This window comes from Anomaloglossus baeobatrachus, chromosome 6, assembly GCF_048569485.1.
Source record: "Anomaloglossus baeobatrachus isolate aAnoBae1 chromosome 6, aAnoBae1.hap1, whole genome shotgun sequence".
NCBI lineage: Eukaryota > Metazoa > Chordata > Amphibia > Anura > Aromobatidae > Anomaloglossus > Anomaloglossus baeobatrachus.
The window spans coordinates 504,154,297-504,175,641 of record NC_134358.1 but is presented as its reverse complement, the minus strand read 5'-3'; the positions used below and the strand labels follow the sequence as shown (position 1 = coordinate 504,175,641).

Sequence of the window (21,345 nt, the reverse complement as noted above, 5' to 3'; positions counted from 1 at the left end):
AATGTCTGGTAATGCATCCCACTCCCTTTACCTTGAATGGAGCTGAGCTGAAATACCAGACACAGCCAGAGAATAAGGGTGACACATTTCTGGAGACAAGAAATAAGGGTCATTCCACATCAAGTGGACCAGTTTTAAAAATCGTCCCCACTCAACCTTCTCCGGTTTTGCTGAAAATTTATAAGGATGTACATGTATGTTTGAAAAAGAGGTTCTGTAAATTTTTAGGGCCAGATCTCAAATATATTGGGCACTGTTGACCTTTCACTGGAGGGTCCACCAAGCCTGCGGCTTCAGCTAAGAGGATTTTGCAAACTTTGGCACATAGCCAATAGAGTTCTATACTAGCTATGATGCTGAAATTTGGCATACTAGCTCAACTTTCGCTGCTAAACACGATAAAACTATTACCGGCTATGACAAAACAATATTTCGGCCGCAATTTTGTGTCAAAGTAGCTTGTAAAACATGTCACAAAATTTATGCCTAACTTTGCCATATATAACTCAAGACCAAAAACCAATAGTAACTGGTGCTTTGCCCTGTACACCAAACATCTTCATGACTTTGCATTGCTGCAATATCACGGTCAAAGCATATGTATTTGTGGAAATATTCACACCCACATATGATGACAAACTTTAAAAAAACGAATGTTACCTATTTTTAGGTCAAATTTCTCAAAAAGGGTACCCCTAAAATATATTAATTCTGAAGATCAGAAAGAAAGAGCACATTTTTCTCTACAAGGATCATTGGGGGTTTTTTTGGAGTCTCTCAGTTTAAGAAAAGAAAAATGCCACTGAACATGGTGTTATTTGTTAATACGCAATGAATGGTAACTGCACTACTCAAACCCTTGCATTGGTCCATGGTGGTTATACCACAACCAATTCCCTAAGAATTGGTCTTATAATCCTATTAAGAATTGTAATAATGCTGTCTTTCGAGAATTGGCAGCCCCATCGCCTAGGAGCCATGGCCGATAGCCGTGCAAGGCCAGCCGCGGGCGGTCTCTTTATCGCAGGTTCCGAAGCCTGAGGGTGGGTGTCTTTGCCTAGGATCCCAAGCCTAATATTGGGTATCTTTTATTGGTTCCCAAGCCATAATGTTCAGTCTAAGTAAGTGGTCTGGAATTGTTGCTGAATTTGCAACATAATGGGTTCAGAGAAGCTGTATTGTCGGCCCATTGGTGTTGCAGCTGGTGCTGGAATTATTGCAATGATCGACTGCTCGGGAATCCAGCATGTATCATTTCTCACAGGCCAGTGAAAGAAGCTAGCTGCTCCATGAGGATGCATAAAATTTATTAATGCATCATGGTCGTCGACTGAAATTTCAGAAATATTTCCAATCCACCAGTTCCTATCGTAAATGCAGGCAATGTATTGCCCTGGCTGGAGGTTTGCAATTGGCACAAAAGGCATTTCTGATCTGACAAATCTATCTACATGGGCAATGAAAGATGATGGGACATTTCACACCCTTGAAAGGCGAATCTTTTTGTCATCAATTGGCACAAACTGGTGATTTTCTGTTGTTCCAGCAATTGTATGTCCATCTTTGAACCTTTCCTCTTGAACTGCCAGTATTTCGTTAAATTTTTTTTCTTTTGGAACAAAAAAAAACTTGATTCCATGCAGTTGCTCGTTGCAAAAGTTGAATAAATCCACCGGGGTCAGTATTTGGTTTTCAGTTGGGCGTTGAAGACTGGCACGAGCTGCCAACCTCTTTGCTGTCCCTCCAATCCCATCACAGGGCGACTTTCCATGACTGGGACCAAAAAAATTCCATTAAGCGCTGATATTGAAATCAGCATTGTGGTGGCACAAGTTGAGAAAAATTTTGACATTTTTGTACTGGGCTGCAGATCCATCGCTGAAGCAACAATTCCAGACCACTTAGACTGAACATTATGGCTTGGGAATCAACAAAAGATACCCAATATTAGGCTTGGGATCCTAGGCAAAGACACCCACCCTCAGGCTTCGGAACCTGCGATAGAGACCGCCTGCGGCTGGCCTTGCACGGCTATCGGCCATGGCTCCTAGGCGATGGGGCTGCCAATTCTCGAAAGACAGCATTATTACAATTCTTAATAGGATTATAAGACCAATTCTTAGTCCATGGTGGTTATACCACAACCAATTCCCTAACGCAAGGGTTTGAGTAGTGCAGTTACCATTCATTGCGTATTAATAAATAACACCATGTTCAGTGGCATTTTTCTTTTCTTAAACTGAGAGACTCCAAAAAAAAACCACAATGATCCTTGTAGAGAAAAATGTGCTCTTTCTAATGATATCAGAATTAATATATTTTAGGGGTACCCTTTTTGAGAAATTTGACCTAAAAATAGGTAAAATTCGTTTTTTTAAGTTTTTCATCATATGTGGGTGTGAATATTTCCACAAATACATATACTTTGCATTGCTGCAATATCACGGTCAAAGTCATGTAGATGTTTGGTGTACAGGGCAAAGCACCAGTTACTATTGGTTTTTGGTCTTGAGTTATATATGGGCAAAGTTAGGCATAAATTTTATGCGAGGCGTTTTACAAGCTACTTTGACACAAAATTGCGGCCGAAATATTGTTTTGTCATAGCTGGTAAAAATTTTATCGTGTTTAGCAGCAAAAGTTGAGCTAGTATGCCAAATTTCAGCATCATAGCCAGTATAGAACTCTAATGGCTATATGCCAAAGTTTGCAAAATCCTCTTAGCTGAAGCCGCAGGCTTGGTGGGACCTCCAGTGAAAGGTCAACAGTGCCCAATGTATTTGAGATCTGGCCCTAAAAATTTACAGAACCTCTTTTCAAACATACATGTACATCCTTATAAATTTTCAGCAAAATCGGAGAAGGTCGAGTGGGGACCACTGGTCAACTTGACATGGAATGACCCATAAACTAACTTGTCTTTTTGAACGTCTTACAACCCATTTATTGAGTAAGTGCACATCCAAGTGTCCTTTTTAGGGTATGGTTCCACCTGTGTATAGCTTCCAATGTGAGAGCATGGGAAGCGATATGCTGATGACCCTCTGCTGCGAGCGTCAGCCGAGGGTCATGTGACTGTGATGTGATCTTGCGATTGGGTCACCGCTGCGGAGAAGAGGGAGGGAGCACTTTCTCCCCATCTCCTCCCTGGCCAGTCTCTCTGCACATCGCACTGAAGTCGAATGACATGCGAGTGCAGTGCGATGTTTCACATGCTCCCATAGACTTGTATGGGGGTGCATGAGCAGAGACTCGCTGCCAAAATCGGATTGCTGCAATTCATTCTGCATGCTGCTATACATGAGAAATCAATCACAGATGGACACTGCCCCATAGTTTTGCACTAGAGTGAGAGCAATCCTATGTTTTATCAGACTTCACTCATCTGAGCAAAACCAAGTGGAACCGTACCCTTACTCTGAGTGTATGTTATATGTAAAGTAAGGAAACCAAAAGAATCCAGTGATGAAGGAGAACCAAATTGTATGGATAAGCCACAAAGCAGTTCTGGGTGCATATTGCTAATCCCTACCTCACTGTCCCAGCATCATCTAGTAGCATACATAAAGAGACCTTTAGAAAAAATATTTCTAAAGAGCCTTTATGATATGCTAATGAGCACAGGCACTAGTCGCAAGGCTGTTAGTTCCACCTCTGTGGGCGTGCTAACGTGCTATTCAATGCCCATCGCCCAGCATCATCAGCGGTAACACGTGTACCTGTGTGTTATCACCACATCATATGCCGAGAAATGCACATGATCAGAAGCCACCGCACTTACGGTCATCCACACTATGAAGCCGGGTGCACGTGTCCTGTCTTCAGAGAGGTCTAGTGCGCATGACCGGATGTACCAGGACTTGTGATTCTGAGCACTGCCTGGTGTCTGAGGCGGTGACTGTGGACACAGGTACGTGGATCACCGCTGATTATGCTGGGCGATGGGCATTGAATAGCTTGTTAGCACACCCCGGTGGGTGTGCTAACAGGCTAAGAGGGCGGAAAGAGCAGCGGAACTAACGCCCTTGTGACTAGTCCCTGCATATCATAAAGGATATTTAGAAATACTTTTTTTATAAAGGTCCCTTTATCTATGCTAGTGTATACAGGGATGGTTAGGCAGGGATTCGCAATATGCACCTAGAACTGCTCATGGCTCTGGGTGTATATTGCACCTGACAGGTTCCCTTCAATGTATCCAAAAGTAAAAACTGCGTCCATACATTGATGTAAGAAAACTACAAACATGTTTTGGTGCCCCTCTTAAAACCAACGCGTTTCAGCGTTGCTGGTGGTTATGACTTAGTTATGGTTATGACCATAACTAAGACATAGCGACCAGCATCTGTTTTTAGTTTTGGATACATTAAAGCTGACAGCTTTTATCCACATTTTTTGGTTCTCCTTCATCCCCAGATCCTTTTGGTTTCTTTGTGTTGACAATTTAGCCCAGACCTAGGCCTTTCCAAGGAGTCCAACTAAGAGAGTGGAAGAGTGAGCTGACTTATTTGATTTTTGTAGCTATATATAAAGTAAAGAAGGTTATGAAGATACATATAGATAGAGCTCACCTGTAGCTGTATTTTTTCCCAGTCTGCATCACCAAATTCTGGGTTACACTTTTGTTCCAACTGATGGAAAATATTGTGACTAAAGGCAATAGCCTGATCGATCTCACTGAATAGTCCTTCAATATCGGAGTTACAGCATCTTACCAGTCGATCTGAGATTTCTGAGAACTAAGATGTAAAAAATAAATAACTTATAAAAGTAAGAAAATATTTTACTAAACTAAAATAAAACACAAATGATTTAAAAAACTCCGACTTATACATTTTGTTCTGTTTGCAGACAGTGGCTCCGATTTAACAGACACCAAGAGTAAAACTGCTTTAAATGATGTCTTCACACTAGTCCTGGCCAGTGCCGCCAGCCTTTTGGAAAGCAGGTGGGGCTCGGCCAAGCCCACCTAACACATTCATAATTTGCACAATAGGGGTATAAATTATGCTACAAATATTCTACAGCACCTAGACAAAGTAAAACTTCTGGCAGAGGTGGATGTGAAATGTGCCAAATTTATTAAGAGATGCACACCTCTTAACGAATTTTGTGAATCTTACTCCAGTGCTCCCTTCATTAAGACTTAGTAACAAAAAAGAGACAGTTGCACTCTATAGTGCTAAGATGTGTAACAATGAATATGGGAATATAGACATGCAATACTGCTATGAAAAACATACAAAAATTTAGATACTTAGCATAGAAAAATGGCCAGTTTTCTGTGAGCCCAACAGCCAACGCGACCTTTTTTTGTTGGGTCCCTACCAAACTAATGCCTCTTCTTGGGTTAAAAAAACCCTACAATTTAAGGGCCGATAGGAACCTGCAAATGGAGAATTAAAATCGCCTGAGGCTAAAGAGCAGGAGTGCTCAATCAGAAGGCATAACCCTGTAATCTAAAGGCCCCGTTACACGCAGCGATATTGTTAGCGATGTGAAACACCTAGATCGTTGTTACGATTTGCCGAGATCGTTCATAGGTTGTTTTGTAGCGGTCACACGTACACATCTCACAAACGACGCTACATCGTTCTGCGATATATTGTTTGACCAAGGCGGTCGTGTGGATGTTGTTCGTCGTTGGCAGGGTGTCAAACGTAGCAATATGTCTGCTGTGTTCCAAACGACGAACAATATTTTGAAACTGAACGACGTGTCAACAATCAACGATTTTCACCTTATTTGCGATCGTTCGGAGTCGCACGAAGGTATCACACACAACGACGTCGCTAACGATGACGGAAGTGCGTCACGGAAACCGTGACCCCAACAACATATCGTCAGATAAATCGTAGCGTGTAACGGGACCTTAAGAATAAGACTGATGGCAAATCCTACCTTTCCAATGTAAACAGGTGCAAACTGAACATGAAACATAGTAACAAAAAGGAGACGGCTGCACTCTGTAGTGCTAAGATATGTGGAACAATGAATATGGGAATATAGACAGGCATTACTGCTATGAAAACACATTCTCAAAATTGAGATACCTAGCACACAAAAATGGCTACATCCTACCTTTCTAATGTAAACAGGTGCACAATTTATTAAGAGTGTACAAAGCGAATCATGGCCATTATTTGTAAGAAGAAAGGGATGGATAGAAGACTTAGGGGTACTTTACATGTTGCGACATCGCTACCACTATATCGTCGGGGTCACGTCGTTAGTAACGCATATCTGGCACCGGTAGCGACATTGCAATGTGTAAATCCTAGATGGAACAATGAATGAGCACAGAAGCGTACAATCTCGCTGATCTGTGTAACGTTATTCATTTCCATAATGTCGGATCGACCGCAGGTACGATGTTGTTTGTCGCTCCTGCAGCTCCACACATCGCTGTGTGTAAACCCTCAGGAGCGACAAACCTGTGTCCCGAAGGCAATGCGGAAGGGAGAAGGTGGGCGGGATGTTATGTCCCGCTCATCTCCGCCCCTATTGGCCGGCAAATTAGTGACGCCACGGTGACGTAGCTGTGACACCGAACGCACCTCCCCCTTGAAGGAGGGATTGTTCAGCAGTCACAGCGATATCGCCGAGCAGGTATGTGCGTGTGACGCTGCCGTAGTGCACTATGGCAGCAATCACCACATATCGCATGTGCGACGGGAGCGGGTACTATCGTGCTGGACATCGCTAGCCGATGCTAGCGATGTCGGAGCGTGTAAAGTACCCCTAAAGGTATCATTCAGACATCCGTAATTTTTCTTGAATGGGGAAAAAAAACAGTACAAAGGTCACTGTCCGTTTTTACCATCAGAGTTTGGGAAGAAATTCATCAGTTTTTCTTGGATGAAAAAAAATTAACTGGAGGTTTCTCAAGTTTCTCTTATCAAAGTGTCCATGAAAAATGGAATCCGATTGCCGTCCGAATTTTTCACTGCCCATAGCCTTGAGACTCAGATCAAAACGAGACAGGTCTCTATGATTTTATATAGACCCCTTGATCGGCAAAAATACATTGATTTGTGATCAGCCCCCATAGACTATCATAGGTACAAGATCTATCCAGAAAAACCATGGACAGAATTCTTTGATATGAATTAGCCCTTCAAAAATAATAGCATTTGTTGTACTAGGCATTAACATTTGTTCAACAAAATCCAGCTTGTAATCAGCTTTTTAATTCATCCCCGAGCTGTACGTTGATGTTGGGGCATTACATAACCCTCATTGTCTTCCATTCCAAACTCTTCACTCCATGCAGAAAGGTTGGGATTGGAAGACTGTTGCAGGAAGGAAGTACAGAATGGGCCATAGATCACAGCTGTGGTCATCTGTATGGGAGCATCACTGTGGTTGGCACTCTAGGGGCAAGACTCTGAATGATGGCAGGCTCTTCGAGAGGCCATGTGCCCACTGGGCAAAGACTGTGGCTTTATTTTTCCAGTGGGGAAGAAGCTTTTGATCCCTTTCAAAGGTAGGGTCTGAACCAGGGCAAAAGCGAAAGTGACGTGTGGAAAGTTTTGACATTCTGACCACCATACATCATGTCTTACGACCAACACAAAGGCCTTACTGCTCTCCAGACTCCTTCTACTACAAAGAGGTGACAATATAATCCCGGCAGACAACACATAAATCATTCCTACATCCTTTGAAAGCAACATCAATTATTACTTTTTTCTGAATATACATTTTTCATCACACAGAAAACATTTCCTTATAGGAAATTAATTAACCTGACATTCTGGTCGGAACTTCACAAAATATGTCAGCTTAAAAAGAGGCGAAACTTCAGCAAAGTCAAGATAGCAATGATAGAAACTTTCCATTAGCTGCAACGAGTAGTCATAGGGCTCAGAGAAGTGTTTGCTTAGCAGAGAATTGCTGCGCTCATTACGGCAAGCAGCCTATAGCTCCGGCATTGTGTTCCTATGAAGAAAGAAGACAGATCTGGACAGCTTTTATAAATTGACGTAGTAATGTAAACCAATTAAGCAGTCACGTAGGCCTTTCATATCCAGCCTCTAATTTATCTCTGCTAAAAATCCCTTTGTGACTGAAGCTAAACATATCCACAACCCTACACTTGTAGTATATGTCATCCAGAAGAATAGGGATAAAGGTGTGTCTGCTCACTGATTAACCACAACACCAGGGGACGGGGGCTCCACGGGGCTCTTTCTATAGGGCTAGAAATATGGCTGGTGATGAAATATTATTTACATTTAAAATCCACTTTTATGCCAATGTCAGTCATAAACATTTCAATGCAGAATAGACCTGGTCAATTAAGTGCAGCATCCCTAAAAACAAAATAGATAACATGCGGATTGTAAAAGTCCTTGTAAATAAATAATCGGCTTTGTAGGAACATCGCTCTGGACCACCAGCCCTATATTAATCATCCCACAATCACCCGATGATTAAGTAAAGCAGCTTAAACATAATCCACAAACATGTGATGTGTTTCGCCCATCCAGATCGGCTGGGGATCTCCTGATCCAAAGTCAACAGAATCAAACCCCCCCTATAAGGCTGTTGAGTTCAGGTCCGGAGACCCTCAGCCGATCCAGATATTGCAGTCTATGCTTGGATCAAGGTACTTCTCCATTAATGTAAATGGGTGGTATAATTTATGCTTTGTCAGGGGTCCACCACTTACTTATATATCTTTGTTTTAATTCAATACCATTTTCCCAATCTGTGATTGCTGCCGGTAAATAGAAACTTACATTGTAACATACTTTGAATGAAAACAGTGAATCAGTGTGGTATAATATTAAAAATAGAGGACCTGACATGTCTGTTTTAATAAATACTTGTATCTGTTATGAAATAACATCTTTATGGGCGGTATGGTGGCTCAGAGGTTAGCATTGCAGCAATGGGTCTCACCAAGGACAACATCTGCAAGAAGTTTGTATGTTCTCCCCGTGTGGATAGTTAATTTAGATTCTGAGCCCCAATGGGGACTGTGTTGCCAATGTATGTAAATATTATTATATTATTGTCTTAGAGCTCTGCATTTAACTGTTTCTCTGTTATGTCTCCTGGAAATGTATGAAGAGGTTGTGACCATTTTCTTTGTACATTGGTTTTACGTCTCAGCTTGAAAAAGTGTTGAATACTGAGAAACCTCAGGAGCTGTACCCTGCCTGAACCCCATTCTGGCATCACAACCTGGGGAGCTTCTGATGGCAGACCAAACCATTCATAATGAGGTCAATTTCTGGAAACTGATGTGCTGCTGAGATGCTGCGAGTCTACACAACCCCGCATCCTGATGGAAAGACACACATCTCGAAAGTGTTGGGGTCCTTGTACTGTCAAGTTCCTGCAAGCCCTCCTCCTCCTGAAGTACACCTGCTCCACCATGGCTGCTTTCAACAATAAACCTAATACCTAACCAAAAAGGAATAAGGGCAGCTACATTGTGTCCACCCATATTCTGTCCACCGCCATTAGCTTGAGAACGGCGGCAGCTATAGGCATAGAAGTGGTGTCTAGGTATAGTAAAGTAGCCATGCGCTACGCAATTAAACCACCTATAGCGCCACCTGGTGGAAAACAACGGAGTTATCATTTTTATCTCGAAAACGGAACGAGATAGAGAAAAAAAGTGAATTACAAAGTTGTAGGGAATCATCAATTCAATACGAATCGATACCACATCGACACTGTATATCTGAAATTCACAGTGCAAGCGCCTAACACAAGGACCATAAGAAGTAAAGAAAGAGCAGCACTATGGACATTGTACAATGTCTTATATTATCATGAGTCGTGCCAACCACTAGATTTGTGGTCTCCGCTATGGCGCAAGGGACTGGTGGTCTGCAGCATTGATGGCAGAGGAAAGTCTAGGTCACGTAACAGATGGGAAAATGTCTGGCATATTGTGAAAGAGCACATGGTGACTATCCATATGGAAGTGCAGTGGTCAGTACTGCACTAGCCAACAAGCTAATAATAATTTTTAGTAGGAAACCCCTTTCTTCTGTGACCTCCATAGGATTTACAACAGCATTACCATAGATTGGAACAAGCAATGGAAGCATGAAACCTGTCTTTGTGGTCTTTATCCCCTACACCAGGTTAAAGCTACTTTTGGTGCACATGCCAGTACAATATGTTCAAGAACTGTCCTGATTCCTATACCCTATAACTTACCATCCACTCTTTACTAGTGGGCGGTTCTTCATAAGCATTTTTACAGCACTATAGGTACAGGAACTTTGTCTTAGACCCCAGCATGCATTTTCTGCTACTGCCCAATTTGTTGCCTGCCCTGATCTGAATGTCTGCCTCCTCTCTAGTATGCAGATATGCATTTCTACAGAAGGACAAAGACCCACCGTGAACTCCGGTAGAGTCGAACAACAGTTGACAACAAACACCAAGTTAGACATAAGAGAGGCGCTTAGTGACTGGTAGTTTGGAGTGGGTTTTTTTTCTGTGGGGGGATTTTAAATAAAGTTATTTGCAGATTGATATTTATTGTTAAAAATTAGAGAAACGGGGTCAAGTTGTCAAAACGTATGCAACGTTTCACCCCACAAACAGGCTTTTTCAAACATATGAAAAAGCTCGTTTGAGGGGTGAAACATTGCTTACGTTTTGACAGAATAAAGATATGAAATACACCCGTTGGATGCTGTCCGTCACTTTGGATATACTACAGTCATGAAAAAGTTTGGGCACCCCTATTAATGTTAACCATTTCTCTTTATAACAATTTGGGTTTTTGCAACAGCTATTTCAGTTTCATATATCTAATAACTGATGGACTGAGTAATATTTCTGGATTGAAATTAGGTTTATTGTACTAACAGAAAATGTGCAATGCGCATTTAAACAAAGTTTGACCAGTGCAAAAGTATGGGCACCCTTATCAATTTCTTGATTTGAACACTCCTAACTACTTTTTACTGACTTACTAAAGCACTAAATTGGTTTTGTAACCTCATTGAGCTTTGAACTTCATAGGCAGGTGTATCCAATCATGAGAAAAGGTATTTAAGGTGGCCACTTGCAAGTTGTTCTCCTATTTGAATCTCCTATGAAGAGTGGCACCATGGGCTCCTCAAAACAACTCTGAAATGATCTGAAAACAAAGATTATTCAACATAGTTGTTCAGGGGAAGGATACAAAAAGTTGTCTCAGAGATTTAAACTGTCAGTTTCCACTGTGAGGAACATAGTAAGGAAATGGAAGAACACAGGTACAGTCCTTGTTAAGCCCAGAAGTGGCAGGCCAAGAAAAATATCATAAAAGCAGAGAAGAAGAATGGTGAGAACAGTCAAGGACAATCCACAGACCACCTCCAAAGACCTGTAGCATCATCTTGCTGCAGATGGTGTCAATGTGCATCGGTCAACAATACAGCGCACGTTGCACAAGGAGAAGCTGTATGGGAGAGTGATGCGAAAGAAGCCGTTTCTGCAAGCTTGCCACAAACAGAGTCGCCTGAGGTATGCAAAAGCACATTTGGACAAGCCACTTACATTTTGGAAGAAGGTCCTGTGGACTGATGAAACAAAGATTGAGTTGTATGGTCATACAAAAAGGCGTTATGCATGGAGGCAAAAAAACACGGCATTCCAAGAAAAGCACTTGCTACCCACAGTAAAATTTGGTGGAAGTTCCATCATGCTTTGGGGCTGTGTGGCCAATGCCGGCACCGGGAATCTTGTTAAAGTTGAGGGTCGCATGGATTCAACTCAGTATCAGCAGATTCTTGACAATAATGTGCAAGAATCAGTGACGAAGTTGAAGTAACACAGGGGATGGATATTTCAGCAAGACAATGATGCAAAACACCGCTCCAAATCTACTCAGGCATTCATGCAGAGGAACAATTACAATGTTCTGGAATGGCCATCCCAGTCCCCAGACCTGAATATCATTGAAAATCTGTGGGATGATTTGAAGCGTGCTGTCCATGCTCGGCAACCATCAAACTTAACTGAACTGGAATTGTTTTGTAAACCGTAATGGTCAAATATACCTTCATCCAGGATCCAGGAACTCATTAAAAGCTACAGGAAGCGACTAAAGGCTGTTATTTTTGCAAAAGGAGGATCTACAAAATATGTAGGGTATATGCCCACACTTTTGCACCGGTCAAATTTTGTTTAAATGCGGATTGCACATTTTCTGTTAGTACAATAAACCTCATTTCAATCCAGAAATATTACTCAGTCCATCAGTTATTAGATATATGAAACTGAAATAGCTGTTGCAAAAACCCAAATTGTTCTAAAGAAAAAAGGTTAACATTAATAGGGGTGCCCAAACGGTTTCATATGACTGTATAGATGCCACATGGTTCCTTTTGGACCTGATTTGCGTCCCTACACCTTTGAGAGAGGACTCTACCGGAAGTGCTGCAAACAATCTTGTTTTCTGTAAACTGGGTTAAGTTGTCTCAAAATTCAGGGACCATTTACATTTTGGGGATGATGTGTTCATTTTTTTAAATTAGGAATTAAATATTCATTTGGAGTTTACAACACTACCCTTGTAATTAATGTGTAATGTAGCTCTACACACTATCATGGGAAAATTAATTTCTTAAAATCATTTTTCCATCTGAAGTGATGAAAAGTGCATATTGAGTCCAAAAGGCACAAGAAAGGTTAAATGCTCCCGTGCCAATACTTAAATCTCCACCATTAAAAAGCACAAAATACACAAAAATGCAACAAAGAAGAAATCACCTGTAACTGGTTTTTATACTCCGTGCGGCCAACAAGGCAACAAAGATGTGTTAACAGATCCACAATGCTGAAATTAGCAGAATACAACTGTCTGGAAAAAGTATATACAAAGATAAAAAAAAAGACTCGGGAGAACGCCCCGGTGAACTCTCTGCACTCCGGAGGAGTCTTTTTTTTTTTTCTTTTTTTTTCAAGTAATCCATCTTAATGTCAGCAAATTGCTTACTAATGTGTTGACTTATTGCAATCTTTGAGAGAGAAAAAAAAAAGTAAAAATGAAAAAGCCTGGAATTTACTGCACATCAATGAGCGAGTGATAAGACATTGTGGGGTTAATATCGCCCTGCTCGGAGCAGAATGTTTGCCCTGTCCTGCTCAAACCAATAAGTAAGTGGCCCAGTGTTTGGCGAGATTAAAACGAAAACATTTGGGGGAAATCTCAAAAGCAGGAGAGACGATTCCTACAGCCTTCCACCTTATTTCACAGCCAAACTAGCTCCTTATAAAGAGCAGGGCCGGCATTAAATCCTGCGCCAGATAATGTAATGCATATGAAAAAGATTTACTAGCCCCCGTAAAATGAGCTCCTTCAATTAAATGGCTTATGCAAGCACGGTTTATAGGTAGGGATCAAAGCGGCGTGCAACTGCACCGGCTACATTCTGGGGAGCAGTTTGCTTTCTGTACACACAGATTGTGGATATTGACATAAATGAGATAGTTGCTGTGACCTTTTAGGGACTCTTAGATCTTAGTAAAACTACTGTGGCTCTGTCAGACGTGTAATAAACACATCATTCTCAGTTCATGTCCTGGACACAATCACGGGAACCCAGAAACCAGTAGGACTAGGATTCACCTCCAGTATTCCCCGCTCAGGAACGAAAAACTTATCCCTATGTGGCAACTAGGAAATAACATTTAGGACAGAATGTTTTTATGGCTTCTGATGATATATTGCATTGCTCTAGGTCTAATCGTTACCTCCTACTTAATTAAAAGGGTCCTAATAATCAAACCAAAGCCATAAACTGCGATTTAATGGGGGGGTTTGTGTATATTGTATCAGTTGTATGTGATGGGTATGTCCACATGCTGCAGAAACTTTCTGCATGAAATCAGCACCTTCTGGCAGTAAAATGCACCAAAAAAACATTCGATTTTGGTGCGTTTTTTCCATTTGTTTTTTTTAAAGGGAACCTGTCATGTGCAATAAGCACCCAGGACCACGGGCAGTTCTGGGTGCATATTACTAATCCCTGCCTAACTGTCCCTGTATACACTAGCATACTCCATCTCATTGTAGATTGTAAGCTTTCATGAGCAGGGTTGTCTTTTTTTCCCTCTAAATATTGTATCTTCTATAACTGTTACTTGTTTGTATATGATCCTCCTGAACTGTAAAGCGCTGTGGAATATGTTGGCGCTATATAAACAAAGATTATTATTATTATAAAGAGATCTTTAGAAAAAGTATGTCTAAAGATTCTTTATAATGTGCTAATGACTAGTCCCAAGTCCATTAGTTCCCTTGGCTAGTCAGCCTCCTTAGCATGTAAGCAAGACCACTGGGGTGTGCTAACATGCTAATGAATGTGCAGCGTCATAGGCATGGATGCTCTCACCTCTGTTGCCACCGCTGGTTTTCGGCTCAGTGCACAAGATCAGAATGTCCCCGGTCTTCCGGTCATGCGCACTACACCAGTTTGAAGCCGAGACGCATACACCTGGCTTCATAGTACGCATGACTGGAAGGCCAAGAAATCCAATGTCGGGCGCGGTGGCAGCAGAGAGCTGTGAGATCGACATGCTATGTGGGCCGACTAGCCAAGAGAAGTAACGCCCTTGCGACTAATCCCTGCACTCATTAGTATATCATAGAGGATTTTTAGAAATATCTTTTCTAAAGATCTCTTTATCGGGCAACATGGTGGCTCAGTGGTTAGCACTGCAGTCTTGCAGTGCTGGGGTCCTGGGTTCTAGTCCCACCAAGGACAACATCTGCAAGGAGTTTGTATGTTCTCCCCATGTTTGCGTGGGTTTCCTCCGGGTTCTCCGGTTTCCTCCAACACTCCAAAGACATACAGATAGGGAATTTAGATTGTGAGCTCCAATGGGGACAGTGTTCCTGATGTATGTAAAGCGCTGCGGAATATGTTAGCGCTATATAAAAATATTTATTTATTTTTATTTTTTATCTATGCTAGTGTATACAGGGACGGTTAGGCAGGGTTTAGCAATATGCACCCAGAACTGCTCGTGATTCTGGGTGGATATTGCACCTGACAGGTTCACTTTAAGTCAATGGCTGGAAGGGCTAAAAAAACGCAGGAAAAAAACACCCCAACAATTGACATGCTGCAGATTTTTCCTGCACCAAATCTACAAGGAAAAAAAAAAGCAACGTGTGCACAGCACTTCAGAAATATCATACACTTTGCTGGCTTCAGGACAGGCATGCAAATTTTGGTGCAGATTTAAAAATGTTCTTCAAAAAAACGCACCGTGTGCACATAACAAATGTAGAGACAACCCACTTTACTCCCTTCTCGCCGCAGCCAATGCTCATTTTTGCACTTTCAGTTTTTTCCTCCCCCTTTTCCCAAAAGCCATTACTTATTTTAGTCTATAGCCGTTTGATGACTGTTTCTTTGCGGGATGAGTTGTGGTTTTGAATGACGCCATTTATTTTACCGTATAATGTACTGAAAAATAAAAAAAAAATCCAAGTGCAGTAAAATGGTGTAAAAACTGCAATTCCGCCATTCTTTTTTGGATTTTGTTTTTACTGTGTTCACTGTGCTGTAAACATAATCTGGAAACAGAATTCTTCAGGTTAGTGCAGTTATGGTGATGCCAAACTTGTATGGGTTTTCAATTTTACTTTTTTTTAATATTTATATGGTGAAAAAAAAATTGACTTGTAAAAAATATTTTGGTTTGTTGTCACTGATTTCTGATACTTGTTTGTTTAAATTTTTCCGTTAATGAAGCTCTGTGAAGGCTTGATCTTTTGTATGACAGGCTGGCACTTTTATTGATACCAGTTTGATGTGCATACAAGTGTTGATTGCTTTTTAGGAGATATTTTTTTAGAGAGGTGTGGTAATCGGAAAACATTTTTTTCTCTTTACAGCGTTTACCATGCAGGTTAATTAACTTTATATTTTGATTAGTCAGACTTTTATGAACATGGCAATACCAAACATATTTTTTTTTTTATTTTATACTTTTAATATATTATATATATTTTTTTTATTTTTAAAGAGGTAAAGAAGAGTGATGAATTATTTTTTTTTTACTTTATTATTTTTTTTAACATCCTTAGGCGACTTAAACCTGTGCTCATTTAACACTAATAGTATTGAATTACAGTGTATAGTCAAAATGTCACTCTTCTATGAAGCCCAGCCAGAGGCTTGGCTTCACAGGATTAAGATGGCACCTCCTGTCTACCATCACAACCCATCGGCACAATACAATCACATTGTGGGTAGGGAGTGATGGGATCTGGTGCCTGCTGAAGCTGTCACCTTAGTCCTCAAGCCAGAGGCTTGGTTAGAAGAAAATAATTTGGGTTGACAGCAGCATATAATTGGGTACACAGTAAGCAACAGCTCGGTTCACTGCTGTTACACGTAGATGTTGGCTGTGTAACACAGCTGGCATCTGCTTTAAAGTGCTGAGCCCACTTTATGCATGAGGACCCAACGTAGGATGTAATAGTACATTCTTCTTCAAACAGGAAGTGGGATAACAAAGGCATGCCACTTTTTTGCAAATTTCTTTTTTTGCAACATGTTTTTCTGTAGACCAAAAACTTTGAATACATACACTTAACCTCTAAAATATGCAATTATTACTTAGAAATACAATCTTCAAATGAATAGTATATTTTTTTTTTTTTGCGAAAACCATACCCCATGTCAATGGGATACTTCTGGCACTGTTTGCAACCATTATGTAGGGACTTCCATATGACCTTAATTTGCAATGGATGGGATAAAATCTAAATTTTTCTAAATCAAAATCATTGCAGTACAAAAAGCACAGCCATTGGGCCACTAACTATACTCTGATCACTGCCTACTGGAATTCCAGTTTTGTTTTCCTTTTCAAAAACCGATACATGTGGAAGACGTATCCCTACATAATGGTATTGGGCTCAAATTCTCTCTAATGGTAACTATCTGACCAAGAATATGGCGAGATCACAAAATAATTCTCCATTTTATTTTTATATATACACATATATATATATATATCATATATATACGGATATCATATATATATATATATATATATATATATATATATATATATATACAGTCAGGGCCAGAAATATTTGGACAGTGACACAATTTTTGTTATTTTAGCTGTTTACAAAAACATGTTCAGAAATACAATTATATATATAATATGGGCTGAAAGTGCACACTCCCAGCTGCAATATGAGAGTTTTCACATCCAAATCGGAGAAAGGGTTTAGGAATCATAGCTCTGTAATGCATAGCCTCCTCTTTTTCAAGGGACCAAAAGTAATTGGACAAGGGACTCTAAGGGCTGCAATTAACTCTGAAGGCGTCTCCCTCGTTAACCTGTAATCAATGAAGTAGTTAGAAGGTCTGGGGTTGATTACAGGTGTGTGGTTTTGCATTTGGAAGCTGTTGCTGTGACCAGACAACATGCGGTCTAAGGAACTCTCAATTGAGGTGAAGCAGAACATCCTGAGGCTGAAAAAAAAGAAAAAATCCATCAGAGAGATAGCAGACATGCTTGGAGTAGCAAAATCAACAGTCGGGTACATTCTGAGAAAAAAGGAATTGACTGGTGAGCTTGGGAACTCAAAAAGGCCTGGGCGTCCACGGATGACAACAGTGGTGGATGATCGCCGCATACTTTCTTTGGTGAAGAAGAACCCGTTCACAACATCAACTGAAGGCCAGAACACACTCAGTGAAGTAGGTGTATCTGTCTCTAAGTCAACAGTAAAGAGAAGACTCCATGAAAGTAAATACAAAGGGTTCACATCTAGATGCAAACCATTCATCAATTCCAAAAATAGACAGGCCAGAGTTAAATTTGCTGAAAAACACCTCATGAAGCTAGCTCAGTTCTGGAAAAGTATTCTATGGACAGATGAGACCAAGATCAACCTGTACCAGAATGATGGGAAGAAAAAAGTTTGGAGAAGAAAGGGAACGGCACATGATCCAAGGCACACCACATCCTCTGTAAAACATGGTGGAGGCAACGTGATGGCATGGGCATGCATGGCTTTCAATGGCACTGGGTCACTTGTGTTTATTGATGACATAACAGCAGACAAGAGTAGCCGGATGAATTCTGAAGTGTACCGGGATATACTTTCAGCCCAGATTCAGCCAAATGCCGCAAAGTTGATCGGACGGCGCTTCATAGTACAGATGGACAATGACCCCAAGCATATAGCCAAAGCTACCCAAGGAGTTCATGAGTGCAAAAAAGTGGAACATTCTGCAATGGCCAAGTCAATCACCAGATCTTAACCCAATTGAGCATGCATTTCACTTGCTCAAATCCAGACTTAAGACGGAAAGACCCACAAACAAGCAAGACCTGAAGGCTGCGGCTGTAAAGGCCTGGCAAAGCATTAAGAAGGAGGAAACCCAGCGTTTGGTGATGTCCATGGGTTCCAGACTTAAGGCAGTGATTGCCTCCAAAGGATTCGCAACAAAATATTGAAAATAAAAATATTTTGTTTGGGTTTGGTTTATTTGTCCAATTACTTTTGACCTCCTAAAATGTGGAGTGTTTGTAAAGAAATGTGTACAATTCCTACAATTTATATCAGATATTTTTGTTCAAACCTTCAAATTAAACGTTACAATCTGCACTTGAATTCTGTTGTAGAGATTTCATTTCAAATCCAATGTGGTGGCATGCAGAGCCCAACTCGCGAAAATTGTGTCACTGTCCAAATATTTCTGGACCTAACTGTATATATATACAGTGCCCCCTTGATTTTTTTCAACCTTTTCACACATTTAAGGCTTCAAATATAAAGATGAAACATTTTAATTTTTTGTTGAAGAATCTACAAGTGGGACACAATTGTAAAGTAAAACGAAATGTATTGCTTATGTTAAACTTTCGTAAAAATAGAAAACTGAAAATTGGGGTGTGCAATATTATTCGGCCCCTTTACTTTCAGTGCAGCAAACTCACTCCAGAAGTTCATTGAGGATCTCTGAATGATCCAATGTTGTCCTAAACTGATGATGATAAATATAAGCCACCTGTGTGTATCCAAGTCTCCGTATAAATGTACCTGCTCTGTGATAGTCTCAGTGTTCTGTTTAAAGTGCAGATCGCATCATGAAGACCAAGGAACACAACAGGCAGGTCCATGATACTGTTGTGGAGAAGTTTAAAGCCGGATTTAGATACAAAAATATTTCCAAAACTTTACACATCCTAAGGAGCATTGTGCAAGCGATCATATTGAAAGGGAAGGAGTATCATACCACTGCAAAGCTACCAAGACCCGGTCGTCCTTCCAAACTTTCATCCCAAACAAGGAGAAGACTGATCAGAGATGCAGCCAAGAGGCCCATGATCACTCTGGATGAACTGCAGAGATCTGCAGCTGAGGTGGGAGAGTCTGTCCATAAGACAACAATCAGTCGTACACTGCACAAATCTGGCCTTTATGGAAGAGTGGCAAGGAGAAAGCCATTTCTCAAAGATATCCATAAAAAGTGTTGTTTAAAGATTGCCACAAGCCACCTGGGAGACACACCAAACATGTGGAAGAAGGTGCTCTGGTCAGATGAAACCAAAATTGAACTTTTTGGGCACAATACCAAATGATATGTTTGGCGTAAAAGCAACACAGCTCATCACCCTGAACACACCATCCTCACTGTTAAACATGGTGGTGGCAGCATCATGGTTTGGGCCTGCTTTTCTTCAGCAGGGACAGGGAAGATGGTTAAAATTGATGAAAAGATGGATGGAGCCAAATACAGGACCATTCTTGAAGAAAACCTGTTGGAGTCTGCAAAAGACCTGAGACTGGGACGTAGATTTGTCTTCCAATAAAACAATGAGCCCAACATAAAGCAAAATCTACAATGGAATGGTTCACAAATAAACGTATCCAGGTGTTAGAATGGCCAAATCACAGTCCAGACCTGAATCCAATCGAGAATCTGTGGAAAGAGCTGAAAACTGCTGTTCACAAACACTCTCCATCCAACCTTACTCAGCTCCAGCTATTTGCAAAGGAAGAATGGGCAAGAATTTCAGTTTCTCGATGTGCAAAACTGATAGACACATACCCCAAGCGACTGCAGCTGTAATCGCAGCAAAAGGTGGCTCTACAAAGTATTAACTTAAAGGGGCTAAATAATATTGCACGCCCCAATTTTTAGTTATTTGTTTTTTTACAAATGTTTAAAATAAGCCATAAATATCATTCACCTTCACAATTGTGTCCCATTTGTTGTTGATTCTTCACCATAACATTAACATTTTTATCTTTATGTTTGAAGCCTGAAATGTGGGAAAAGGTTGATCAGTTCAAGGGGGCTGAATACTTTTGCAAGGAACTGTGTGTGTGTGTGTGTGTATATATATATATATATATATATATATATATATATATATATATATGTGTGTGTATATATATATATATATATATATATATATATATTAATAGCTTGAGAAAATGAGCAATTTTGGTAAAAAGCAATAACAGAAAATTGTAATTCCCTGCAGTAACCTTTCCAGTACCGCCAGCAGATTACAGTCACTGGTCATTTTAGCTTTTACTGAAGAACACATTGTGACAGGTTCCCAGATCGGCCCATTCAGAGAACACAGGCTGCCAGAATATACCCTAATGGCAGCAGTGCTGCTACAATAACCAAATAGTTTTACATTTGCAAATGTGTATTAGAGTGTTCCCAAACATATAAAATAAATGGTGAATAGTAGGGCTTAGAATATTCAGTCTTACATGTATTCATGTTCAAACCACTTATATGCAGGTGGCAGTGTGATCTTTTGTGGGAATGTCTCTTCAAGTAATATAGGCTGGAATTGTGCTCTGTGTGAACCCAGTCTACCTGTTTTCATTGCTCTTATATTCACAGATCCAATACTTTGATTATTCCCTCTTTATGTGCTTTCCTCCTTAGCTCCAGCCTGCTTCTTTACCCTCCCAGAGACTGCAGATACTTTCCCCTCTCACCTGTCTTAATATCTCTTTACCACCCACTCCTGATGCTATTTCTAATACTGATAGAAAAGATGGGGAGAGAAGAGAGAGCTCTGATTGATTTCTATGTCTTTTGTAGGTCATTCAGCTATATAAGGCTATGTCCCCACGCTGCGGAAAATGCGCGGATTTTGCAGCGGATTTCTCGCGGAAAAGCCGCGGATTTTCCGAAAATCTGCAGCACAGCTACTCCCCAGCCATTTCTATGGCATTTTGGAAATGCTGTGTCCACGCTGTGGATTTTTCCGCAGCGGAAATCGTGCGGAAAAATCTGCAGCATGTCAATTATTGTTGCGGATTTTCATCCGGATTTTGCCTTTAAAATTGAAAAAAAAAAAAAAAACGCAAAA

General features: G+C 40.7%; 1 protein-coding gene across 4 annotated transcripts in view; it reads right to left on the bottom strand.

Moving 5' to 3' along the window:
• Positions 1-21,345, bottom strand: part of RNF32 (ring finger protein 32) — a 255,525-nt gene that overhangs the window by 495 nt on the left and 233,685 nt on the right. For all 4 annotated transcript variants that reach the window (XM_075316749.1, XM_075316747.1, XM_075316746.1 and 1 more), the window contains exon 8: positions 4,572-4,739. In XM_075316749.1, the coding sequence (XP_075172864.1) occupies positions 4,572-4,739 (168 nt within the window). The remainder of the gene's footprint in view (positions 1-4,571; positions 4,740-21,345) is intronic.